General features: G+C 40.0%; 1 protein-coding gene and 1 gene segment (V, D, J or C); both read right to left on the bottom strand.

The window, feature by feature from the left end:
• Window positions 1-539: 539 nt before the first annotated feature.
• On the bottom strand, window positions 540-9,258 carry LOC111755901 (zinc finger protein 14-like). Of its 2 annotated transcripts, XM_063254460.1 has the most exons (5): window positions 9,120-9,258; window positions 6,186-6,697; window positions 4,610-4,736; window positions 4,234-4,291; window positions 540-2,716 (listed from the first exon to the last, which is right to left on the bottom strand). In XM_063254460.1, exons 3-5 carry the CDS (start codon window positions 4,722-4,724, stop codon window positions 1,147-1,149), a joined length of 1,743 nt encoding a protein of 580 aa, XP_063110530.1. In that variant the 5' UTR covers window positions 4,725-4,736; window positions 6,186-6,697; window positions 9,120-9,258; the 3' UTR covers window positions 540-1,146. The 2 variants fall into 2 exon arrangements, with proteins under 2 accessions (XP_063110530.1, XP_023419531.1); XM_023563763.2 differs by lacking the exon at window positions 6,186-6,697.
• A 10,180-nt stretch (window positions 9,259-19,438) lies between these two features.
• Window positions 19,439-20,035, bottom strand: LOC100735173 (immunoglobulin heavy variable 3-33-like). The segment is given in 2 exon segments: window positions 19,439-19,884; window positions 19,990-20,035. Coding segments are annotated over 2 exon segments (492 nt in total).
• Window positions 20,036-21,054: the final 1,019 nt, after the last annotated feature.

The following is a 21,054-nucleotide window of genomic DNA, read 5'->3' as shown; positions in this document are numbered from 1 at the left end:
CCATTTTATTCTCCTAATGACTCTGAGGAAACAAGCTAAAAAGGGCATTACAGTGTTAAGTGAGATGACTGACCCAGACTGTCAAGGGAGAACTAAACCTTATTGCCCAATGGAGGAAAGAAAAAAATATACTTGACATGTAGGAGAACCCTTGGGGTGCATCCTAGTATTACTATACCCTTCTATTAAAGTTAAGAGGATATTAAAACAATCTTGGCAAAATGTCCAGTGGTCAAGGAACATTGGTACTAAAGGTATGGGCCACCATATCAAAGAAAGAACTAACACCTGCTGAGGTGCTTCCTCAATGCCAAGGAAATACAGAATGGGTAGTATAATTTAGTTCTAAATACCAGCTATGACCCCATGATCAGCTACAGAAATAAAGATACAGAATACAAGTTGTGAAAACAAATGAATTTTCCAAAATGTTTGTTTCCATGTATACATAACATCAAATTCAAAAATCTTTTCTACACTGAATATTAAGTGTGTACACCAAGAAAATTAAAATCAAAGCTAATGAGTAAATCCATGCATTAAAAGACAATAATTTACTCTTTATTTCCTGATAATAAAAACAGAATTAAAACTACATAAATATCCTACTTGAAAGTAAAAAATGCAGTTCAATTCATCTTGTTTAATTAGAAGACAGTATACATTATAAATAATGGCTTACAAAACAATGTCAATTTTTTGTAATAAAGAAAACAGATACATAGCCGGAGATTTAGCTTAGTGATTCAAGCTCTTGCTTGGTAAGTGCAAGATCATGAGTTCATTCCCTGGTGGTGGTGGTGGGGGGGGGGCGGCGACGACACAACAGAAACATAATTCAGGTATTTGTGAGTGATTTACGGAAAAACACAAAAGGAATACTCTAGTATATCTCCATCTGGGATTGTATTTTCTGGAAAATTTGTTTAGGAATACAGACATCAAAATTTCTATTAAATTTATATAAATCTCTACATGAGGAATTTTCACAAGATTTTCAAAACAGACTTAAATATATAGGGTTTCTCTGCTGTGTGACTTCTATGTAGTCTATAAAAACTGCTCACTGAATACTGTCCCCACACTGCTTATATACATGGGGCTCCAAATCAGGGCGAGACCTAAGAATCTGTGGACTAGCACGTCTTATTCCAGTTTACTTGCACAGGGTTGCTCACCCACATGAGTTCTTTCATGTTTTTGAAAATATTTGCGTGTAGTAAACCCCCTCCCACATTGCTTACACACAAAACGTTTCTCCCCAGTGTGAGATTTCTCATGTCTTTTACAGCATTTGAGTGCACTGAATCCTTTCCCACAATATGTACATATATAGGGTTTCTCCCCAGTGTGAGATCTTTCATGTATTTGACAGGTACCCTTTTGCATGAATGTTTTCCCACAGTGCTTACATGCATAGGGCTTCTCCCCAGTATGACTACTTTCATGTATCTTACAATATTTCAGTGTAGTGAATGCTTTCCCACATTGACTACATGTATAGGGTTTTTCCCCAGTGTGAATTCTTTCATGCATTTTAAAATTACTCTGTTGTCTAAATGCTTTTCCACACTGTTCACATGTGTAGGGTTTTTCCCCAGTGTGAATTCTTTCATGTATTTTATAGCACATCTGTCTACTGAATGCTTTTCCACATTTCTCACACACATACGGTTTCTCAGCAGTGTGATTTCTTTCATGCGCTTTACAGTACTTCTGTGTAGCAAATGCTTTTCCACAGTGCTTACATACATAGGGTTTCTCCCCACTGTGACTACTTTCATGTATTTTACAATAACTCAGGGTAGTGAATGCTTTCCCACATTGGTTACATGCATAGAGTTTCTCCCCACTGTGATTTCTTTGATGTATTTTACAACATATCTGTCTAGTGAATGCTTTTCCACATTTCTCACATACATACGGTTTCTCGCCAGTGTGATTTCTTTCATGTATTTTGCAATAACTCAATGTAGTGAATGCTTTCCCACACTGCTGACATACATAGGGTTTCTCCCCTGTGTGACTTCTTTGATGTATTTTACAACACATCTGTCTAGTGAATGCTTTTCCACATTTCTCACATACATACGGTTTTTCCCCAGTGTGACTTCTTTCATGTATTTTACGATAACTGAGTGTAGTGAATGCTTTCCCACACTGCTTACATATATAGGGTTTCCCACCTGTGTGGGTGCATTTGTGTCTATAAAATGCAGGATTATCAGCAAATTCTTTTCCACATTGCTTGCATACATAGGGTTTCTTCCCAGTGTGAATTATGTCAGGGATTCTAAATCCACTGTGAGGGCTGAAGCTCTTTACTCTTTTCTTCCATACAAAGGTCTCCTCTGCAAGGTGAGTTCTTTCCCTAGGGTCATAAAAGGTGTTCACACCTCGCTTATGTTGATTCTCTTCAGGCTTTGTCCTTGCATGCTTCTGAAAGGACTGCAAATCGCTGCAGGATTTTCCATGTTCATTACAATCACCCTGCTTGCCATCAAATTTCATATATCCATGTTGTTTCAGTACAGTGTCAGGAAAAATGGACATATTTTGTGATAAATGGCCAGACAGGGATTTTCTACAAGCAAGGCTTTTAGCTGCCTTTAGAGCAGAATGTTGCATCTCCATTTTCAGAGCTGAAGTCCAAAGGAGTATTTTTTCATGTTGATTCCAAGTTTTATTTTGATAGAATTTTACCGCCTCTTTATTTCTTTAAAGAAAAAAAAATAAAATAAACAAAACAACCAAAAATATCAATCACAATAAAAAAGGTCTCCATGTCAATAATTTACCAGGACAAGTTTCAGCTTCAGGGTGGTAAGAAATTTTGGGACTAATAGGCTGAATTCCATGGAGGCTTCCTCTAAAAACACTCATTTCCCCAAGGATTTTATTAATTTGGGAATTTTAAATGGATAAATGTTTGCAATACACAAAGTCTAGTTTAGGTGTATTTCACACTGATCATTTTTGAGACATTTTCCCATATCTCTTACCACTTTTCTCCTCATCCTGATTATCTTTTCCATCTCCAAAAAATTAGCCTATCACTTCTCCTTAATTTTACTCCATAATTTACATTTTGGTATCTCATATAAAAGAAAATTAATCAAGATATTCACTTTCTGTGACTGCCTTATTTCATTTAACTTAATGAAATGGAGTCCACTTATTTTTTATTTGTCAAAAGGTATATTATTCTTCCTTATGGCCAAATATATAGCATGTTTTTTTCAGTGCGGAGAATTAAACCAGTCTTAGCCATAAATCACTCTTCTAGTTTCTCTGAGAGCGATTTTCACTGATTAGTCATCTGGTCAGGGTGACCTTCATGGTGTCATCCTGCTCACCAGCCTCATCCATTGTGGGGGGATTATAGGAAGGTATGACTATGGTGAGTCTGCCCCCCACCCCATGCTCTTTATCCATGCACAAAATGATGGGCATCTAGTGAATACAAAGGATTAGTACTGATTTCCAGAAAGTAGCCACTGTGAATACTGATGGATATGATAGATCCATACTATGGATAGAGCAGTGTAGCTCTAAGTACAAGTATGCATGTGTCACAAAGATAGGAAAGTTTTATGTCCTTTCAGAATATATTTAGGGAAGTTTACTAGATCAAATGCAAATTTCTAGTTTTATTTTCTGAAATATCTTTGTGTTGATTATTAGAATGTTTCTATTTTATGTTCCTACCTACAACATAAGAGGGTCCCTTCTAAGAATATTAAATTTCAATTCTCTGGAGGGTGTTTACAAATCATGTATTAGTACAATAGGATGCATTTTCATTTTGAATAGTGCTTCCAGGTTAGCAGTTCTTTAGAAAATGTATGCTTCATATTCATATATACACAAAAATATATCTTGATGATGAATTCCTGTCAAAGTACAAAATTTATTCTTTTCATATATGCCTATACACAGTATGTAATTTCACTGGTTTTCGTAGTTAAGATCACGAAACAATATTGTACACTGATATATGACAGTGTCTCTTGTTGCATAACATCACTACTAAAATAGTTTCCTGTATCGGAACATTTCTGTATTCAAGTGTCAGATTTTAGAAAATCAATCTGTATGTATAGCTGGAGAATTTTTGTAAGATTAAATTAATTAGACTATAGTCTCCTTTGTTAAGTTTCTTTGTCTGTAATATTTCTGCTTACACATTACACTCTAAGGGAATATTAAGTTTTACTTGTAAATATAAGTTACCTTAAATTTCTTGAACAATATTTGTATTCTTTTATTTGCTGGTAGTCCCAGGTCCTTCCTGAATAGAAATTAAAAAAAAAAAAAAAATCACTACCATTCTATAAAAATTAGAAGACAGCAGTTACATCCATGGTATAAAGTTGGCCTGAGATATTCCTTTACATTGCTTTTCTTTTTTTTTTGTTTTTTTTTTTGGTACTGGGGATCGAACTCATGACCTTCCCCTTGCTAGGCAGGCACTTAAGCCATTGAGCTAAATCCCAGATCACTGGTCTGAGATATTCTTCAAAATACTTTCACATTCTATTTACCGAATCTGTACCCATCAGCAAGAACCAATGTTCTCATTGTGTAAATGAGGAAGCGTCACCCTTACCTACAGCAGTCATATTCATAAACGTCTCCCACATCACATCTCTGTAGAGCTTCTTCTGGGATGGATTCAGCACAGCCCACTCCTCCATGGTGAAGTTCACAAGCACATCTTCCATGGTCACTGCTTCCTAAACAATTATACATGTATTTCCTGAAGAAGGTTCACATTCACAGCCTGAGAGCTTTAACTCCTCTTATAAAAGCTGAATTAAAGTTGATGGCTTCAAATATAAACTTCTTGCTTTGGTTGCCAAACACATGCACACACTAGTTTCTACACAGTAATTCTGATGCTAGATTCCAGCTCACAACTCTAGCTATAGCAGAATAGAAGAACTTGTTGCTTGTCGGGTCACAGAAATTTTATTTGTGCATTGTTTCTAAGGGAGAGCTCATAAGAGGGTGCCTGCAAATGACCACTCATAAAACACAGGCAAACATAAATATCTACCGAATGGTTCTGATAGACCACAGATGATAACTGTTTTCAAATCTAATTCTTCACACAATTAAGTAACTCTTTCTTTGATGCTCTCTGGCTGCACTTTGGAATCTCAATCTGGTTTCACACAAAAAACTTAATAAAACATTAAACAGTTTATGAGTAATAATGAAAACATCAGTGGAAAAATAGTACAATCAGAGTAAGTCTAAGGACAAGGAAAACAGTAGAAGGGTGACATATTATAGTTCAATGACACCAAATGATCAACTTGCACTTCAATATAAGAAATCCTAGGAACATCTAAGGGAGTTTAATAACAGGAAGAACAGGAATAAAATACATAGAACACATTACAAATGGAGATAATACAAAGTAATCAGGCTCTAATTACAAAAGGAAAACTTCAGCCAGGTGTGGTGTACATGGCTATGATCCCTGCCCTTGGGAGGCTGATGAAGGAAGATTTCTATGAGTTTGAGAATTGATATGAATCCAAAGTACAGCTCCAGTTATTACTTCAAGGCCTGTCAAGATTATGGTGAGATCCTGTGTCAAACTACCCCTCCAAAAACAAAACTTAGAGAAAGCCTTCTGTGTATCTACAGGTAAACAGAACACTGATTCATGATGCAGGTGGTTTAAACATCTCTAGAAGAACTCACAGTATGTTTAATTTATGTTTAGAGAGAAAAGGGTATGGACTTAAAAATCTAAACTGTCCTACACTTCTACATAAATTGCATATTCAAATGGGAAAGATACACTGAATTCCTTTGAATTTTATAACATTAATTTTTAGACGTGAAAAAGCAGTTTCCCCAGGGGGGGAAAAAAATCAAGGAGCCATCAGTGTTATTAGGAGATATAAATCTAGGTGTGGTGATACATGCCCATAATCCCGGCACTTGGAAGGCTGAGTCAAGAGGATTACTTTGAGTTTGAAGCCAACCTGGTATACATAGTAAGCTCAAGGCCAAATTAAACTAACAGGAATACCCTGCCAGAAAAAAAAAAAAAAAAAAAAAAGTAGAAACTTTATTCTTTGAAAACATAGGAACAAATGAGATAACAAAATATTTATTAATAATTTCATAAATATTTGATATTCTAAGTATAGGATAATAAAGTATACCTATAGACTTGGAACACAAAGTAGTTTCAGGAGGAGTAATTCCAGTGTAGAGAGGCAGATGATGATCCAAGGTTAAAGAAGTTATAACGGTTTCCATGATGAGCACAAATGAAAACAACAAAGTGGAATATTTTCCCTTTCAACCTTGACACCACTGGTGTCTTGTGCTCCACCTACTCAGCCCTGTGTTCTTCCAGTGAAACTTATCCTATTCCCTTCTCTAGGTGATGTAATCCAAACAGTGTCACCAGAGTGGGGCAGCTCTTTATAATTAAAAAAAAAAAAAAAAAAAAAAAAAAAAAAAACAAACCAAAGCTAAAAACAAAACAAAACAAACACAAAGGCAGCGTATTTTTCACTTTTTGAAACACTATTATTCTCTTCTCAGATTTGGGTTGCACAGGAAAAATTGATTAACACAGCATTCAAAATGAGAAACAATGTAGTGAGTGTCATGTTGTACAGACGACTCTATGAAGAGTTGAACAAATGAATCTAGAGGGCTTCTTGAGCTGAAAAGAGACATCAAGCCAAAGATAAATGAAGATAAAATGTATTGAAAAAGCACAGAATAAACCCAATTAAGCAAAATTCATAACTAAGCCTTGAGTCCTTTTAACCTGTTCACTACACATATCTTGAGGTGTATTTGGGGAAATTTATGGAACACAAAGTCAAATTCATAGTAAGACACTAAATATCTCGTACATTTTATTGAATAAAGTACACTGTAAGTGTGGTTGCTGCCCCCATGGTGTCCTGTTTCTGATACAACACTAAATTGTTACTGCTATACACCACCATAAGAATCTATGTACCACTAGTGTGAAAAATGAGTAAGACTCAAAATTAAGATTTCCACTAAAATTTTCTTTTTCTCTTTATTACTAAAACTAAACTCAAGTCCTTGTGCACATTAGACAAGTTAGTTTGGACCGCAGGTATACCACAACAAATTTATTTCATATTGAAAAAAAGGTCTTCCTCAGTTAACCAGGCGGTGTTTGGTGATTTAATGCTTCTGCCAAATTTTCCGAAGTAGCTAGCATTAAAGGTGTGCACCGCCATGCCTCAGTGGTATTTACTTTACCCTAGCACTGAAATCTTGGTATATCATGGTGATTGAAGACTCAAGTCTTTAAACTAGCAAGGTGGCACAGGTCTATGTTCCCAATAGTCCAGGACATAGAGATTATCATAATGTTTTCCAAGCCTGGGCAACTTAGTAAGATCTGATCTCAAAAATTAAAAACAAAAAAAGAAAAAGAAAAATCATTTAAGCAGAGCAGCTAGGGGCAAAATTCCTGAGTTCCATCCCTGTACAATGAAGAGGATCAGACACAGCTTGAAATCTTTTGTATCCAAAGAAATCCCCTTCCCATTCCATATCAGGAAAGATGCCTACTTTTAAACACCCAAGACTAGTTTCCAAATTCTAATTTTGCTGTAAAATGATAGGTACGCTCATCTGTATTCACAGAACAAATACTTCTGTTACTAAACTCTCCTTCCTTCTCTAAGCTTGTGACCTTTGACCCAATCTCAGAATAAAGAAGCATACAATCCTCCACTATAAGAAAAATCTCACTTTTGGAGAATTTTACTGTTGTAGCTGATGATGTTTGCCATCCTCCAAAAACTCCGGCTCTCCCATTTCCTTTTTATTCCCCTTTGTTCCTGACTGCTCAAAAAACCCATTTATTCTATTTAGTCATATGCCTGCAGAGCTTAACTATGGGAATTTACACCTACTTCAGTATGTTTTACATAAAAATACTCAATATTTCAATTTTTTTAAAACAAGTCTGTAAATGGCCCACAGACTACAAAGCAGATAGCTCAGAAACAATACACCTTTGCCTTTCCAATCATATCAATATCACATGAGCACCTCCCTGTAAATGCCCCAGTACAACACGTAACTCAGTGTGGCTTTAACAGGAAGCCCCTCCAGGTAGTTATTTCTTAGCAGGAACACTTTGCCCTCCTTTGGTAACACGGAACACATCCATCTTTATTAGTGTTCAAAATTCTATGGAAAGCCTCAATTAAATAATGTACCTGTGAAGAATAATTAAGACAGCTAGCTTATAAATAAGGCAATTAACTAAGGAAGGACCACACACAGAGTTGGGAAATCAGCCATTTTGATAAGAATTAAAATGAGAAGAGCCAATTACCCAGAAATTTGAACCAACTAAACTTTTTCCTCAACAAGGAATGCAGCCCCTCTCTCCTAAGTGTCTGAATTTCCAGGAATGTAAAACACAAACTATCCAGTGTTTCTCTGAAATCCCATTTTCCTTTTAACAGGAAATGGGTAAAGCCTGAGTACAAAGTGATTGTTTTAAAACCACAGAGCCATCTGGGATACGTGGACACTAAACACCTGAGCATTTACTGGACTCTGCTTATTCATGATTAGCTCTGGATCCAGAGAACACAGGGTCACCCACTGGGGACGCTTCCAGAAATCAGGGAGCTATTTGCAATAAAATCTCTGCTAACATCCTTTTCGTTTGCGACTTTATTCCTCAATGTTTTGAGACCACGAGCTCTGTTCGTGCAGTAATACAATTGCAAACAGAGGTCTCATATAAAAATTTAAAGTGATGAGATGTTTTATAGCTTGTATGAAACCCAGGATTTCCCTACAGTCCTGCTAGCTCCAGACTACTGGCGATACAGCTTTGCCGGGGGCCGCCCAGGAAGGTATCCTGGGCTGGCAGCGTCAGAGCATCTTGGGGACGCAGCGTTGTCCCTGCCTGAACGAAGGGGAAACGTTTCAGTTGACGACGTAGCCCCGGAACCCAGCAAGGCCTCGGAATCCGGAGCTAAGCAGGGAGGCTACAGATCAACAAGGCTGTTCCTGACCACGAACATCCAAAAAGCACCAGATTCCTCCCATCCCCAGCTGTCGTCCCACAACGTCACCATTGTGTAGCCTGATGGTCTCCCAGAAATCCTTCCAATGCAGTTCGCAGCCAGTAGAAATTATGAAATATGACGGGGTAGTCAGGCGGGAGGTGTCAGCAATGCACTGAGCATACGCACTGTGGCGCCATGACACAGGAAGTGCCCACCCCTTCGCGCCCCCTGATTGGGTAGTTCAGACAGCCCGCCTTCATCGCTGATTTGCTCCTGCTCCTTTGCCACCCAACTCAGTTAAGCCTGTAAAAGAAACGAATCTCTATCAGCATTGGTGGAGCTCAAATGATTAACGGTAACCCAGGAATTTCTGAACCAGTCTCTCTCCCAGGATATCAGTCTCACTTCTGAGGAATGGTTGGTTGCATTAAAGGCTTTATTCCTGGAGTTGCAGAGATCCCGTCATATTCTTAAAGGGCTTAGAGGCTTTATTTCCTGAAAATGGGTCATAAATGTGCTCAGAAGGATCCAGGGTGGCTGTCCCGTGAAAGAATCAATCCCTTGATGTCAGAAAACATCATAAATCAGGGCCAGAAGAAATTAGAATAGAGAGAGGGTTTGCATTTGGGCATGAGATTCTCTGATTCATTGCCAAGATTTTCACACTGTCTCTCAGTCTCATTTTCATTTCTGACGATGCATATATGGCCCCTCGGAGGAGTACGATTATTGTGTAAGTGAAAATATTAGAGTTGCATGTTAGTAATATTCGCAAATGCGTAAAGATGAAAGACGAAAATCAAGTTTGGTAGTGCACACCGGTAATCTCAGCACTAGGGAGGCTGAGGCAGGAGGATCATTGCAAGTTGGAGACCAGCCTGGGCTACAAAGTAAGCCCAAGGCCAGTCTGAATGCATAGTGAGACCCTGTCTTAAAAAGCCAAAAAAGAAAAAAAAAAAAAGACCAAGCATTCCTAGTTGCTCAGACAAGCTTCATGCTTAATCCAGCATTCTATAAAATAGCAAAATTTTGAAGATAAACGTATTTTCAGTGTGAGGGTCAGAAAGACTGCTGAAACAGCACCGAATTTCATCCATCTGGTCACTTCCTCATGATGAGGCGGGATGCAAAATGGTTTTAGGATGTAAACTCACTATGACCTGTCCAGGCTCATCACATGTTAAAATTCTCCACCTTTCAAAGTTAAAATTCCTGGGAAAAATTACCTAGAGTCATATGATATACTCCTATTAATAACTGTTTGGCTTGAGAGATATACAGGGTATTAATAAAGCACACTTCTCGGTGTGTCTGTTTGAATCATGATAGTGTGATCAGATGGACCAAAATTACACTGTTCTCCTCCTTTTAGCTTCTTTCTGTTGATTTCTATAGGGGACAGGCTGATGAAGACCACTGCAAAGTGGCTCTAAGCAGAATATAAAATTAGCCAATTGGCTTTCTCTGTTCATTTGTTAGTTTGTCCAAGCTCTAAGCTTCTTGTCTGGAGATGGGCAGTAGATTGGTAATAAGTGAACCTCTATGAATCCCTAGTCCTGGCTGTGATGCCAGTGAAACCTCAAAGGACAAAATAAGGCCACAACTGAGGACTCTTGGCTCCAATCTCAATTAACTAGATAAAGACAGTAACTGCAGGCATCTCACTCCTGCTGTCTCAGTCCTTCTATGAATGCCAGCCTAGAGATAAGATTTCTCCTAAATTAACATGATTTTTATACTTGGAGAATTCTTTGAACTGAATCTCAATGTCTTGTTCAATTCACATTTTCCTCAGTTTCTTCTCCCTTTGTTTGAAATTCAAACAAATGTGGGCCACCCAGAGAAGTTCTTGGTCTCAGCCCCCAGAGGATCTCAAATTCTGCTAGAGGGTTTTGATCTTCTTAGAGCTTTCAAATCATACCATTTGGCTCCTTTATTTAAGCCTTGTCTGTCCCTTCATTTGGAAGGTTATGGACATGATCCATCCACAATAAATGGCATCTGAGAAAGAGACCTAAAATCTTTGGACTGGAAATTTTATCCTAAATGAGTAAGTCTACTTAGTGTGGAAAATGTGGGAGACAAAGAGGAACTCACAGAATAAAAACTTCACCAGGGATGGCTGGAGAAAAGAGGAAAGAGAAGCCTTCAAGGGTGAATCTTCCAGCTGTGAATGAGCCATTTTAATTGGCAGTAAAATGGTCTAAAAGTTTCCAGTTGAGGAGCAAAGATACATACAGCTGCTCCAAGGCCTGCTCAAATGCTCAGGGCTCCCACCAACCAAAGACCTAACAAGAATGTAACAAGAATGTAACAGAACAAAATCCATGGTTTCCTTGGACAAGTACTATAGATATTGATAAGTAGAAAAGAGCAGGAAAAAATCTTATAAAGGCACATATTAGAGGAAAAGTAATTTCCTCTGAGATGTTCTCAACTTGGAATCTGGTTCATTCAGTTTCGAGTCCATTCCTTAAAGGGACCACCTTAATAGGAGCCGGGACCTTTCATATTGGCTCTATCTAGAAGTTTTCAGATTTTAAGGTATGAAGCAGCCACAAAAGAAGTCAGTGGCACCCTTGCTTGCTTCCCTGGTGGCACTCAACGAGAAGATAATGATCAGGAGATTTTTATTCATATGTCTTTTAAATTACAGCTGCTAAAAAGCTTAAACAAAATGTGGCTAACAATGAAGTTCAAAGCTCATTTACTGTCGGGACTCTTACAATGTATTTTTAATACATATCAGATGACACCGTATGGTATCAGGCAGCACAAATGCACCTGTCTCCTTCTCAATTTCTTCATTCTGATGTAAAGTGTATAACCTTGTTTCAAGCAGGCTCGCATAAACAAGATAGGTCCTAACCTGAGTTTGGCAATAAATGAGGAAATGCTTTCTGGGACAGGAATGCATGTGCCCCTCAGGGAACAGATCGAATGTCCTGATGGGCTATATCCCTTCAGGCAGGTTACAAAAAAGGCATGGCCAACTTTTCCAGAGGATGAGACTCCTGTACAGTCCTTTTTTACATTCTTCAAAGACCCAAGGAACCCCTTTACTCAATTTGACTAAATTACAAGAAGTTGTTCACAGCCTGGTTCCAAAAAAGCAAGCTTCAGACATTTTAGTTTTACAATCCGCTTGTGTAAGTGCCTGTTGAGACTGTAAACAAGATTTAAAGCATATAAAATAAACTAATGATTTAACAACATGTATTCCAGCTTGTCAGGATATTGAGACTAAATCATATAGGACAATAATGATGGCTCAGGTTGGTTAGTCTGGCAAATGCAAAACAGGGTAATGTGAAATGCTTTAACTGTGGAAAAATGGGATATCAGAAAAACTTGTAGAGTCTTGCTGGAGCTAATAGGACCAACACTGATGCTGCAGCAGTGCCTCTGGCATGGAGGACTCAGGTCCCATTCCTGAACCCTTTCTGAGATGCCAAAAAGGAAAGCATTGAGCAAAACATTTTCATTCTAAATTCCATAAGGTTGATACACCTTTGCTAAAAAGGAGATGAGGGCATTTCCTCAGACCCACCAAACAGGAGTGGAAAGACAACCTATGAATTGAAGTGTCACCCAGCTTTACCCGGTGCAAACACGCCAGCAGGTTCAGCAAACATAAAGGTGGCTCCCTGGAGAGATGATAGCTCCTTCACCAAGGGAATGAAAATGCAGGGTTAGATCTTCCACAGCTCATAGAGTCACTCTTATCAGAGGTGACCTACCTAGCCCAATTCTCACAGCAGTTTGGAGTTCCACACCTGAAGGAACAGTTGGTCTTGTACTGAGAAAAGCTGACCTAAACTTAGAAGGAATAACTATTGTGTCTAGTGTGACTGATGGTGATTGTTGAGAAGGGATACAGCCTATTTCACATGCTATGGACCTCTGGTTTTTTAAATAGGAAGAATATGTATCGCACTTGATTTTGTTACCTATAGAAAAGCCTTTTGTTAAGTATAGACAGCTCATGAGGTACCAAGATGCTCAGAGCAAGACTACAAAAAGAAAACTTTTACATAGGAAGTGGCTAAAAACAGGCCTATGTGTCTAATAAAGATTAATGGAAAATACTTTGAAGGTCTAATAGACACAAGCACAGAGGAGTCTGTAATTGCGTTAGAACAATGGCCCACCACGTGGCCAACACAAAGGTTCCAACCTCCTTAATAGGACTGCAGTTCCCTCAGGACTTACCACAGAGTGCCTCTCTTGTGCCTTACAGAGGCTTCACCAACAAAAGGGTTTCTTTTGTACTACACATGGCACCAATCCTGTCAATTTGTTGAGAAGAGATTTATTACAAAAGTGGACATTAATGTTTAGTGATTCTGATTCTTAAAATTAAACAAGCAAGTTCCAATTCTGAAATTGACCAAATAGAGATCTTAGAATTAGACAAATGATAACTAACATGGGATATCAAGAAGACAGAGGACTAAAAATATAGAAACATACAGGGAATCAAACAGTCTGTAAGTACTACACCTAAAAATGACAGGCATGGTTTTTGACAAGGGCTGTTGATGCTTCTCTCCACAAAACAACTCTGCTTCTACAAAGGAAAACCTAGGATCCTGTTTGGGGAGATCAATGGCCTCATAACAAGGAGAAGCTAGTTCAATTACACAAATTAGTGTAGGAACAATGTCAGCCAGGACATTTAAAAAACTCAGTCCTTGGAATACTCCCATCTTTGTTATTAAAATAAATCAGGCAGGGGCTGGGGATTTAGCTCAGCGGCATAAGCACCTGCCTTGCAAGCAGGCAGTCGTGAGTTCGATCCCTGGTACCGATAAAAATGAAAAAGACAAAAAAAAAAGAGTTTTACCTAAAATAAATCAGGCAAAAGAAGGTGCTTACAAAACAGAAGAGTTGTAAATGCTTGTTTACTTCCTATGGGGGCACTGAACCCAGAACTCCCAGTCCAATTGTGGCCACAGAGACTGCCTCTCATCATAGCTGATTTAAAGATTGCTTCTTACATATCTTCCTTTTCCCATGGTCAGGCCACATTTTGCCTTTTCTCTGCCTCAATTAAAGGAACAGGACAGGATGGGGTTTTAGTTCAGGGGTATAAGCACCCGTGTTCCAAGTAAGCAGTCATGAGTTCAATCCTTGGTACCAAATGAATAAATAAATCAAGGACAAGTACAGTTAACCACATGGGAGCAAGGTTATGCTTGGATCTTAACAGGTGGCGATGGATTCACAAGGTGTTGCCATCCAGGAATGAATGATGCTGGCAGGAGACAGGACAGATCCCAGAGACAGCCCCGTGATGGCTCTGCTGACATCATACAATTATCATTCTTGCTGTGAGAAAATTTAAAACTCCTTCTTTTTTCTTTAGCAGGAATTGAACTCATTACCTTGTGCTTGGCAGGGAGGGGCTTGTGTTGCTTAGCTAAATCCCTGGCACTAAATTTCACTGAGTATAATGTCTGAGTGCTAACTCTACTCAGCATGTGGAAGAGAGCAGCTTAGGAACTTGTTCCTCTGATTAAGTGAATATTCAGTCCTGGGATGGACATCTCTCCCACCCTCAAAGTCGAGCCCCAGTTAACATCCATTGGATTCAACAGTTGGCTGTAATCAATATTTTTAGATTCTGCTTGTAAATGAGAACGTGCTTATTTTTCTGTATAGGTTTGTCATAATATTTCTTAATACAGTGTCTTACCGAATCCTCCACATTGTCATGAGTGATAGCAAATATTTCTCTAGGATACTGAAACATGCATCATAACTACTGACTTAGACTCCAGTATGTGGGTGGGCATGGTGGCTTTCATACCTTGCCTGTGGCAAAGAGTGTCGATTTGAACACAGGAGTGCAGATTAAGATTTCTTATTGTAATCAATGAACTGGAATGAATGAGTTGAGAATATTATCTAGCAAAAACATGGTAAGAATGTGCTTTGCTTATCATGCATAGCTCAGGTCCAGTTATTTGCCTGAGAATTGTGTCCAGGCCCTACTAAGGCATGGCCGTATAGAGAGAGACACAGGTTTTCAGGTTATCAGAGTTTCCTACCCAGTGGACACTCATCACCCCATCTCCCACCTGATATGGGGTCTCTGACTTGTCCCTAATGTGTGAGGGAAGCAGTGGTAGTAGATCCACCCTGAGCTCTATCCAAACTGCACAAACTAGGACTGGCTACTTCCAAAATGACACCTTAGAATTAATGATTCCAACTAAATTAATGAAGAAATTAATCAAAAACTTCTCATTCTTGGGGCAGCTGTCAACTGCCTTGGCAAACATTGAATCCTATGGGTAGGCAGTCAATTAAACTCTGATACTCACTTTTGTATAATGTACATTATTCTTATTTCTTTCAGTCATTCTGAATACTTGGAGGAGGTTCAATGGCTTCTCCAGGGTGCATTTCATAAAAATCTGGATGGAGATATTGCTGATCTTCAGGATTGGCTTCAGACCCAACCTTAGGATCTTCATATGGAGGCTCACAGTGCTATATTAGATCATCATGATGAGACTGCCTTCTGCCTAATCCTGGTCTCAAAATTCACATTTGCATTCTTACATGTATTAGAATAACCTTTGCAGTCTCAAGAGTCCTTTGTGTGCAGTTCCAAAGGCCCTTCCCTGGGGAATCCATGACGCCTTTCCTGCATCAAGCTCAGCACCTTCTCCTCTGTACTCTCCCCAGCTCTGTCTATTCTAAACTATGAAATGAAACAGGGGAAACATAAGGGAGACCCTAGACAAAGTATGATTACAGTGAATGCAAAAAGATGAAGGGACTTGCTTCACAAAAGTCCAGGACTCCAGGAATGAATAGGATAATGTTAGAGCAGATCTTCCAGACAACATTCAGTAGACTGAGAGCAAGTTATGTTCAGAAAATATTCCCTTGGTGCAGGAGGTTCACATAGCCTCCACTCAGCTTGAGTGAGTACAAGGACCTATGTCCTGTAACATATGACCTCCTCCCTCCCTATCCTGTGTCCAATACTCCTGAGGAAATGTTTGCTTCTCATTCTTCCTTCTCACATCCTTGAGTTCCAAATCAACAACTACAAATGGCTCAAATCACATCTCCTTCCCTAAGGCTAGACTGAGTATAGGAAGCTGCAGTGGTATTTCTGGACTGAACCAAGTCAGGACTCCATGAAATGTTTCTTGCCCTCTAAGCAACCAAGGCTACCCATCATGATGGTGGTGTGGAGAAAGGTTTTGCAGTGGCATTGACTCCCCTGCATCTTCCTCAACACAGCTGCACACACAAAACTTCTCTAACACAAGTCTTCAAACTAGAAAGAGACAAGGAAATTTCTGGAGTCCCTTAGGGTGTGACATTTCCTTCCCTCTGTTGCAGGGGCTGAGCCTGCCTAGTTGATATCCTGTGTTGCTCCAGAGGAGGAGAAATCTCCATGGTGTCTGACAGAATACAGAGGGATGTGGAAGTTTTCATTTGCCAATCTGAAACGTTTAATTATGCAGGAAGCAATTCCTTATCATTCAAATTAGTTTATCAGGTTCATTTTTAGATGATGATAACGATTTGATATTCCAAAAAGCACAAAACTCACCAAGTTTACAAGTTATTTTGGGATTAGGACAAGTCATGTTTACCAAGTAAGTGAAATTCCTATGCAATTTAATGAAACTGATGATGTTTATGTGGACTTCGATACTTCATTGCAGTTCACACAGTATAGGGTCAGGGGACAGACTGGGCTGGTTTTTACGAGAAGAGGGAGGCTATGTTTGCATGGCCTCTTGCTATATAGCCAGTTCTGCTAATGGATAGCTCTGAGTGGACAGTGCCCACTGTCCCCTGTCACACTGGATAAATCCAATGTGGGTGTGCTGGGTAAGTTTGTCAGCAAGGATGAACAGACCCGGGTGAGGTTATGAACAAGAGCCTTTATGCACTGCAAACCTTAGATCCACAGCACGGGTCTCCCCAGGGCTCTGCATGTGCTCAATTCATCTGCAGCTTCTTGCTGGGTCTGAGGTCAGGACTTCTGGAAGATCCTCTTCATCAGCTTCAGAATTGCTGAAAATGTTGTCTGGTTATCTTGCCTCATTGATTAGGACAGACTTGGACATACATGATGTATTTAAATTTTCTCATATTTTGAGTTAGTTTGAAGTGATAGTCCCATGGGTGTGCTATTGGAGGGAGTGTTTGAATTATTTCTGCCCAGTGTTGCTCATAATCTCAGGCAGTGTGGCCAAGTGCACATGGACTAGGTTCCACAGTCGCACTGGAAAGAAACAGGGCTAACACAAGGAGGACACAGAGAGGGAGGTGGGAAGCAGAAAGAGTGTGGGGATGGCTGGGAGGGTACAGCTGAGCCTGTAGGTGAATGTTCTCATTTGCGGCACTATCTATCCTCTGTCAAGGCCTCAGAGAACAGAAAAGTACCTCCAGCCATGTGAGGACAAACTTATCAACAGAGAGACTGTTAACCAAACATGCTGAGCACAGGGATTGTGTGTACCAGGACAGGATGACGAGGAGATGTGCCTGATGAGAGGGAGCAGATGTGCAATTAACAGGGTGTCAGGAATCAATAAGTATCTCTAGATCAAAGAATGAGTTACTCTATGTACTCTCCGAAGTTGTAAATAAGGATTTCATTGAAAACTACTAAGTGCATCTTGTCATGCGGTAGATATTAAAAAACAAAATCTCTATGTCCAGATAAACACAACACTGCAGGATTAGAAACAGAGAAGTTCCCTGGAAATTTGGTGCCTGTTATCTTGGGAGAGAGAACAATAAAGTGGAGAAAAATTCCTTCATTTTTTTTCATTTTCTCCAAATTTGATTTCTGTACTCCATGTGTTCTATGCACCCCTTGCTGGAACCAAGCATCTTAGCAGGCAATTTTGGGTCAGGGTTCAACATTCAGACTCCTATGTGTGTTTCCCAGGGGTGACAGAGCTCAGTTGTGTGAGACCTTGCTGTTGGCTACGTCTCTGTAGATGGAGATGTAGTCTCTCTAGGGGGACACTGGTTGTACTTCCTCACGGCCTCATCACCTATTTCTCCCATCAATTCAAGCCTCTTCCTTGAGGTTTGACAGATCCTAAGACACCAGAAAGCACTGGTGGTGTGGAGAATCCAGGGACACAACAGGTGAGACACAGGGTCTGATAGGACCTCACCAGATCTCGTTCACACTGCTGTAGCAGCGCCAGGGACATCTGTGGACAAGTGTCATTGATACATATTGGTCAACTACTTTCACCACCTCCATCTGGGGCCATTAGACCTCCCTGATATTCACCTCAGACAGGTGAATTGCCAGTGCAGCCTTATTCTAAAGACTAGAGCTCTGCCTTCTCCATTCCAGACCTGACATATGACTGTGAGCTCCCACAGCCCAAGATGGGTATCTGAACCTAGAGTTTGAATAATGATTTGGGAATGTGTATTCTTTGATATAAGTGGAAAAAATAAGAGTTGCACTTGTACTTTCCCTGTCTCTCAGGACCAATTTTCATAAATTGCAGTTGTGTTTAACAATAGAGTACATGTTCCAAATACAGTGGTAGAAGGCTGTCAAAATGAGATTCCATCTTGATGAGATCAGAGGTCCTTGCCACTCAGCCCCTTTCAGTTTACAGGCCCAGCCCAGTTCTCCACATCCTCACTGGTTCTGGTCCTTGCATCCTATCTGCTGAGGCCAGCACAGGTCTTGCCCTCTCCTTGTTCCCTGCCCTACAGTCTGGTCACTAGGTCCGCAGAGATCTTTTATGGTCACGTTCCTGTTGTCAATGTTTCCTGTCCTCTAAGCAACCAAAACTGCACATTGTGATGATAGGATAGAGAGAGGGTGGGCAGTGACAGCGACTCTCCTGTCTCTTCCTCAACACAACTGAACATAGAGTACTTCTCTCAGGGCACAGTCTACAAAATAGAAAGAGAGAAGTCAACTTCTGTAGCCCTTTAGAGTTCGAAATTATCATCCCCGTGCTGCCATAGCTGAACCTGCCTCTTGGATCTCCTGTGTTGCTCTGGAGAGGTGAAATCTGCATAGTCTCAGACAGAATGGAGAGGGATGCAGAAGTTTTAATTTCCTAATCTGAAAGGCTTAATTATGCAAGATACAATGCCTTATCATTCAGACTAGATTATCAGGTTCCTTTTTAGATAATGATAATGATTAGATGTTTAAAAAACTTAAAATTTACAATTTATTGAGATTGGTATTGAAATGAATTGGTAGTGAGATTGGTATTGAGTGAAATTCTTGTGCAATTGCATGGAACAGGTGATGTTTACATGGATTCAGATACTTCATTGCACCTTGTGCACTGCAGGGCAGGATCAGGTGCTATGAATTAACTCAGAAGGGAAACCCCAGAGGCCCCAAGGAAGCCCTAACCTCCTGCTTCCTTCTCTGCAACTGCTCCTGGGGCCTGGCCTGGTTCTTCCTGGACCACAGCAATCCCTGCTGGCATGACCTTCCCCACAGTGAGGTTTTGTCTGGGTTCAAAACAATGTTCCCTCTCTGTGCTTGCTGCACAGTAGTAATGCATGGCCATGTCCTCGGGTCGCAGGCTGCTCACCTGCAGATACAGTGTATTCTTGCTGTTGTCTCTGGAGATGGTGAATTGGCCCCTCACGGAGTCTGCATAGTACGTTTTACTACCGTCGTACCAGATAACTGAGATCCACTCCAGCTCTTTTCCTGGAGATTGACGGATCCAGTGCATGTCATAATTACTGAAGGTGAATCCCGAGGCCATGCAGGAGAGTCTCAGAGAACTTCCAGGCTGCACCAAGTCTCCTCTGGACTCCACCAGCTGCTCCGCTCCCTGGACACCTGTAAACACAGAGATACCCTGCTCAGGAAACCATCATAGACGTCCCGGTTTATGTCATTCAAGTCCACTGAGAAACTCAATATCTCTTGTTCTGAGAAATTTACCTCTCAGAATCGCAAACAGGAAAAGCCAGCTCAGCCCAAGCTCCATGGTGAGTCGTCTGTGCTCTGCTCTGATCACTAATGAGCAACTACTGGCCATCCAAGGCTGTGCTCTAATGCAGACTCTGGGGTCAGACTGGGCTGGTTTTCTTGACAGAGGGAGGGCCTATTTGCATTCCCTCTTGCTATATAGTTGATTCTCCTAATGGATAGCTCAGTGAGGGCAGTGCCCACATCAGATATGAGTGTGCTGTGGATGTTTGGTAGCTATGATTTGATTGTATACCACATGAAATCTCATCATGTTATGTAGTGCTATTTATGTATTTCTCTAATTTTTTTCACGTGCACATAATATGTATTTTTCAAATAAATTAATCTGCTTTGGAAGCATGAAAATGAGTGGTTTGGGAACATTTTCCAGTTTGCACACCAGCTCCATCTTTGAAAAGCATTTGAACTTTTTCTAGCTTTGAACACAAGTATGTTGGGTTCCAGGGTTGCTGAGCAAACATCAAAGTTTACTCTGCTACAGCAAGTACTCATGACAAAGAATGCTTGTTGCAATAGAAATGGTTAATGTGCAGATGTGCCTGATGGTGGATGGGAGATGTGCACTTAACAGGTGGTCATAAATCATTAAATACTTTTGAATCTAACAATTAGTTCCATTGTGTTAGTTACCTGAGTTGTAAATAAAAGATTTCATTGAAAACTGATAACTACATCTTCTTATAAGGTAGATGCTAAAAATCAAAAACCCTATGGCCATGAACAAAACATAATGTAGGATTAGAGAAAGAAAATTCCCCTGGAAATTCTGTGCCTCAGTGATTTGAGAGAGAGGACAATCAAGTACACAGAAAATCCTTCAAATTTTTCAAGTACTATATATTTCATTTTTGTTTGCCATTTGTCCTACGAATCTGATGCTTGTCCCAAGCATTTCTGCAGGAAATTTTCCATCTGGACTCACACTGAGGACCACTCACTGTGTCTCACAGAGTCAAACATGGCCCTGTCCTCAGGGTCAGACAGTTCAACCACAGGAAAACTGCCTCTTGGCTG

This window comes from Cavia porcellus, unplaced genomic scaffold (assembly GCF_034190915.1).
Source record: "Cavia porcellus strain 051 isolate PalLab524CR breed Dunkin Hartley unplaced genomic scaffold, mCavPor4.1 scaffold_8, whole genome shotgun sequence".
Lineage (NCBI taxonomy): Eukaryota > Metazoa > Chordata > Mammalia > Rodentia > Caviidae > Cavia > Cavia porcellus.
Note: the sequence above shows the minus strand (reverse complement) of the source record. Positions and strands in the feature narration are given on the sequence as shown.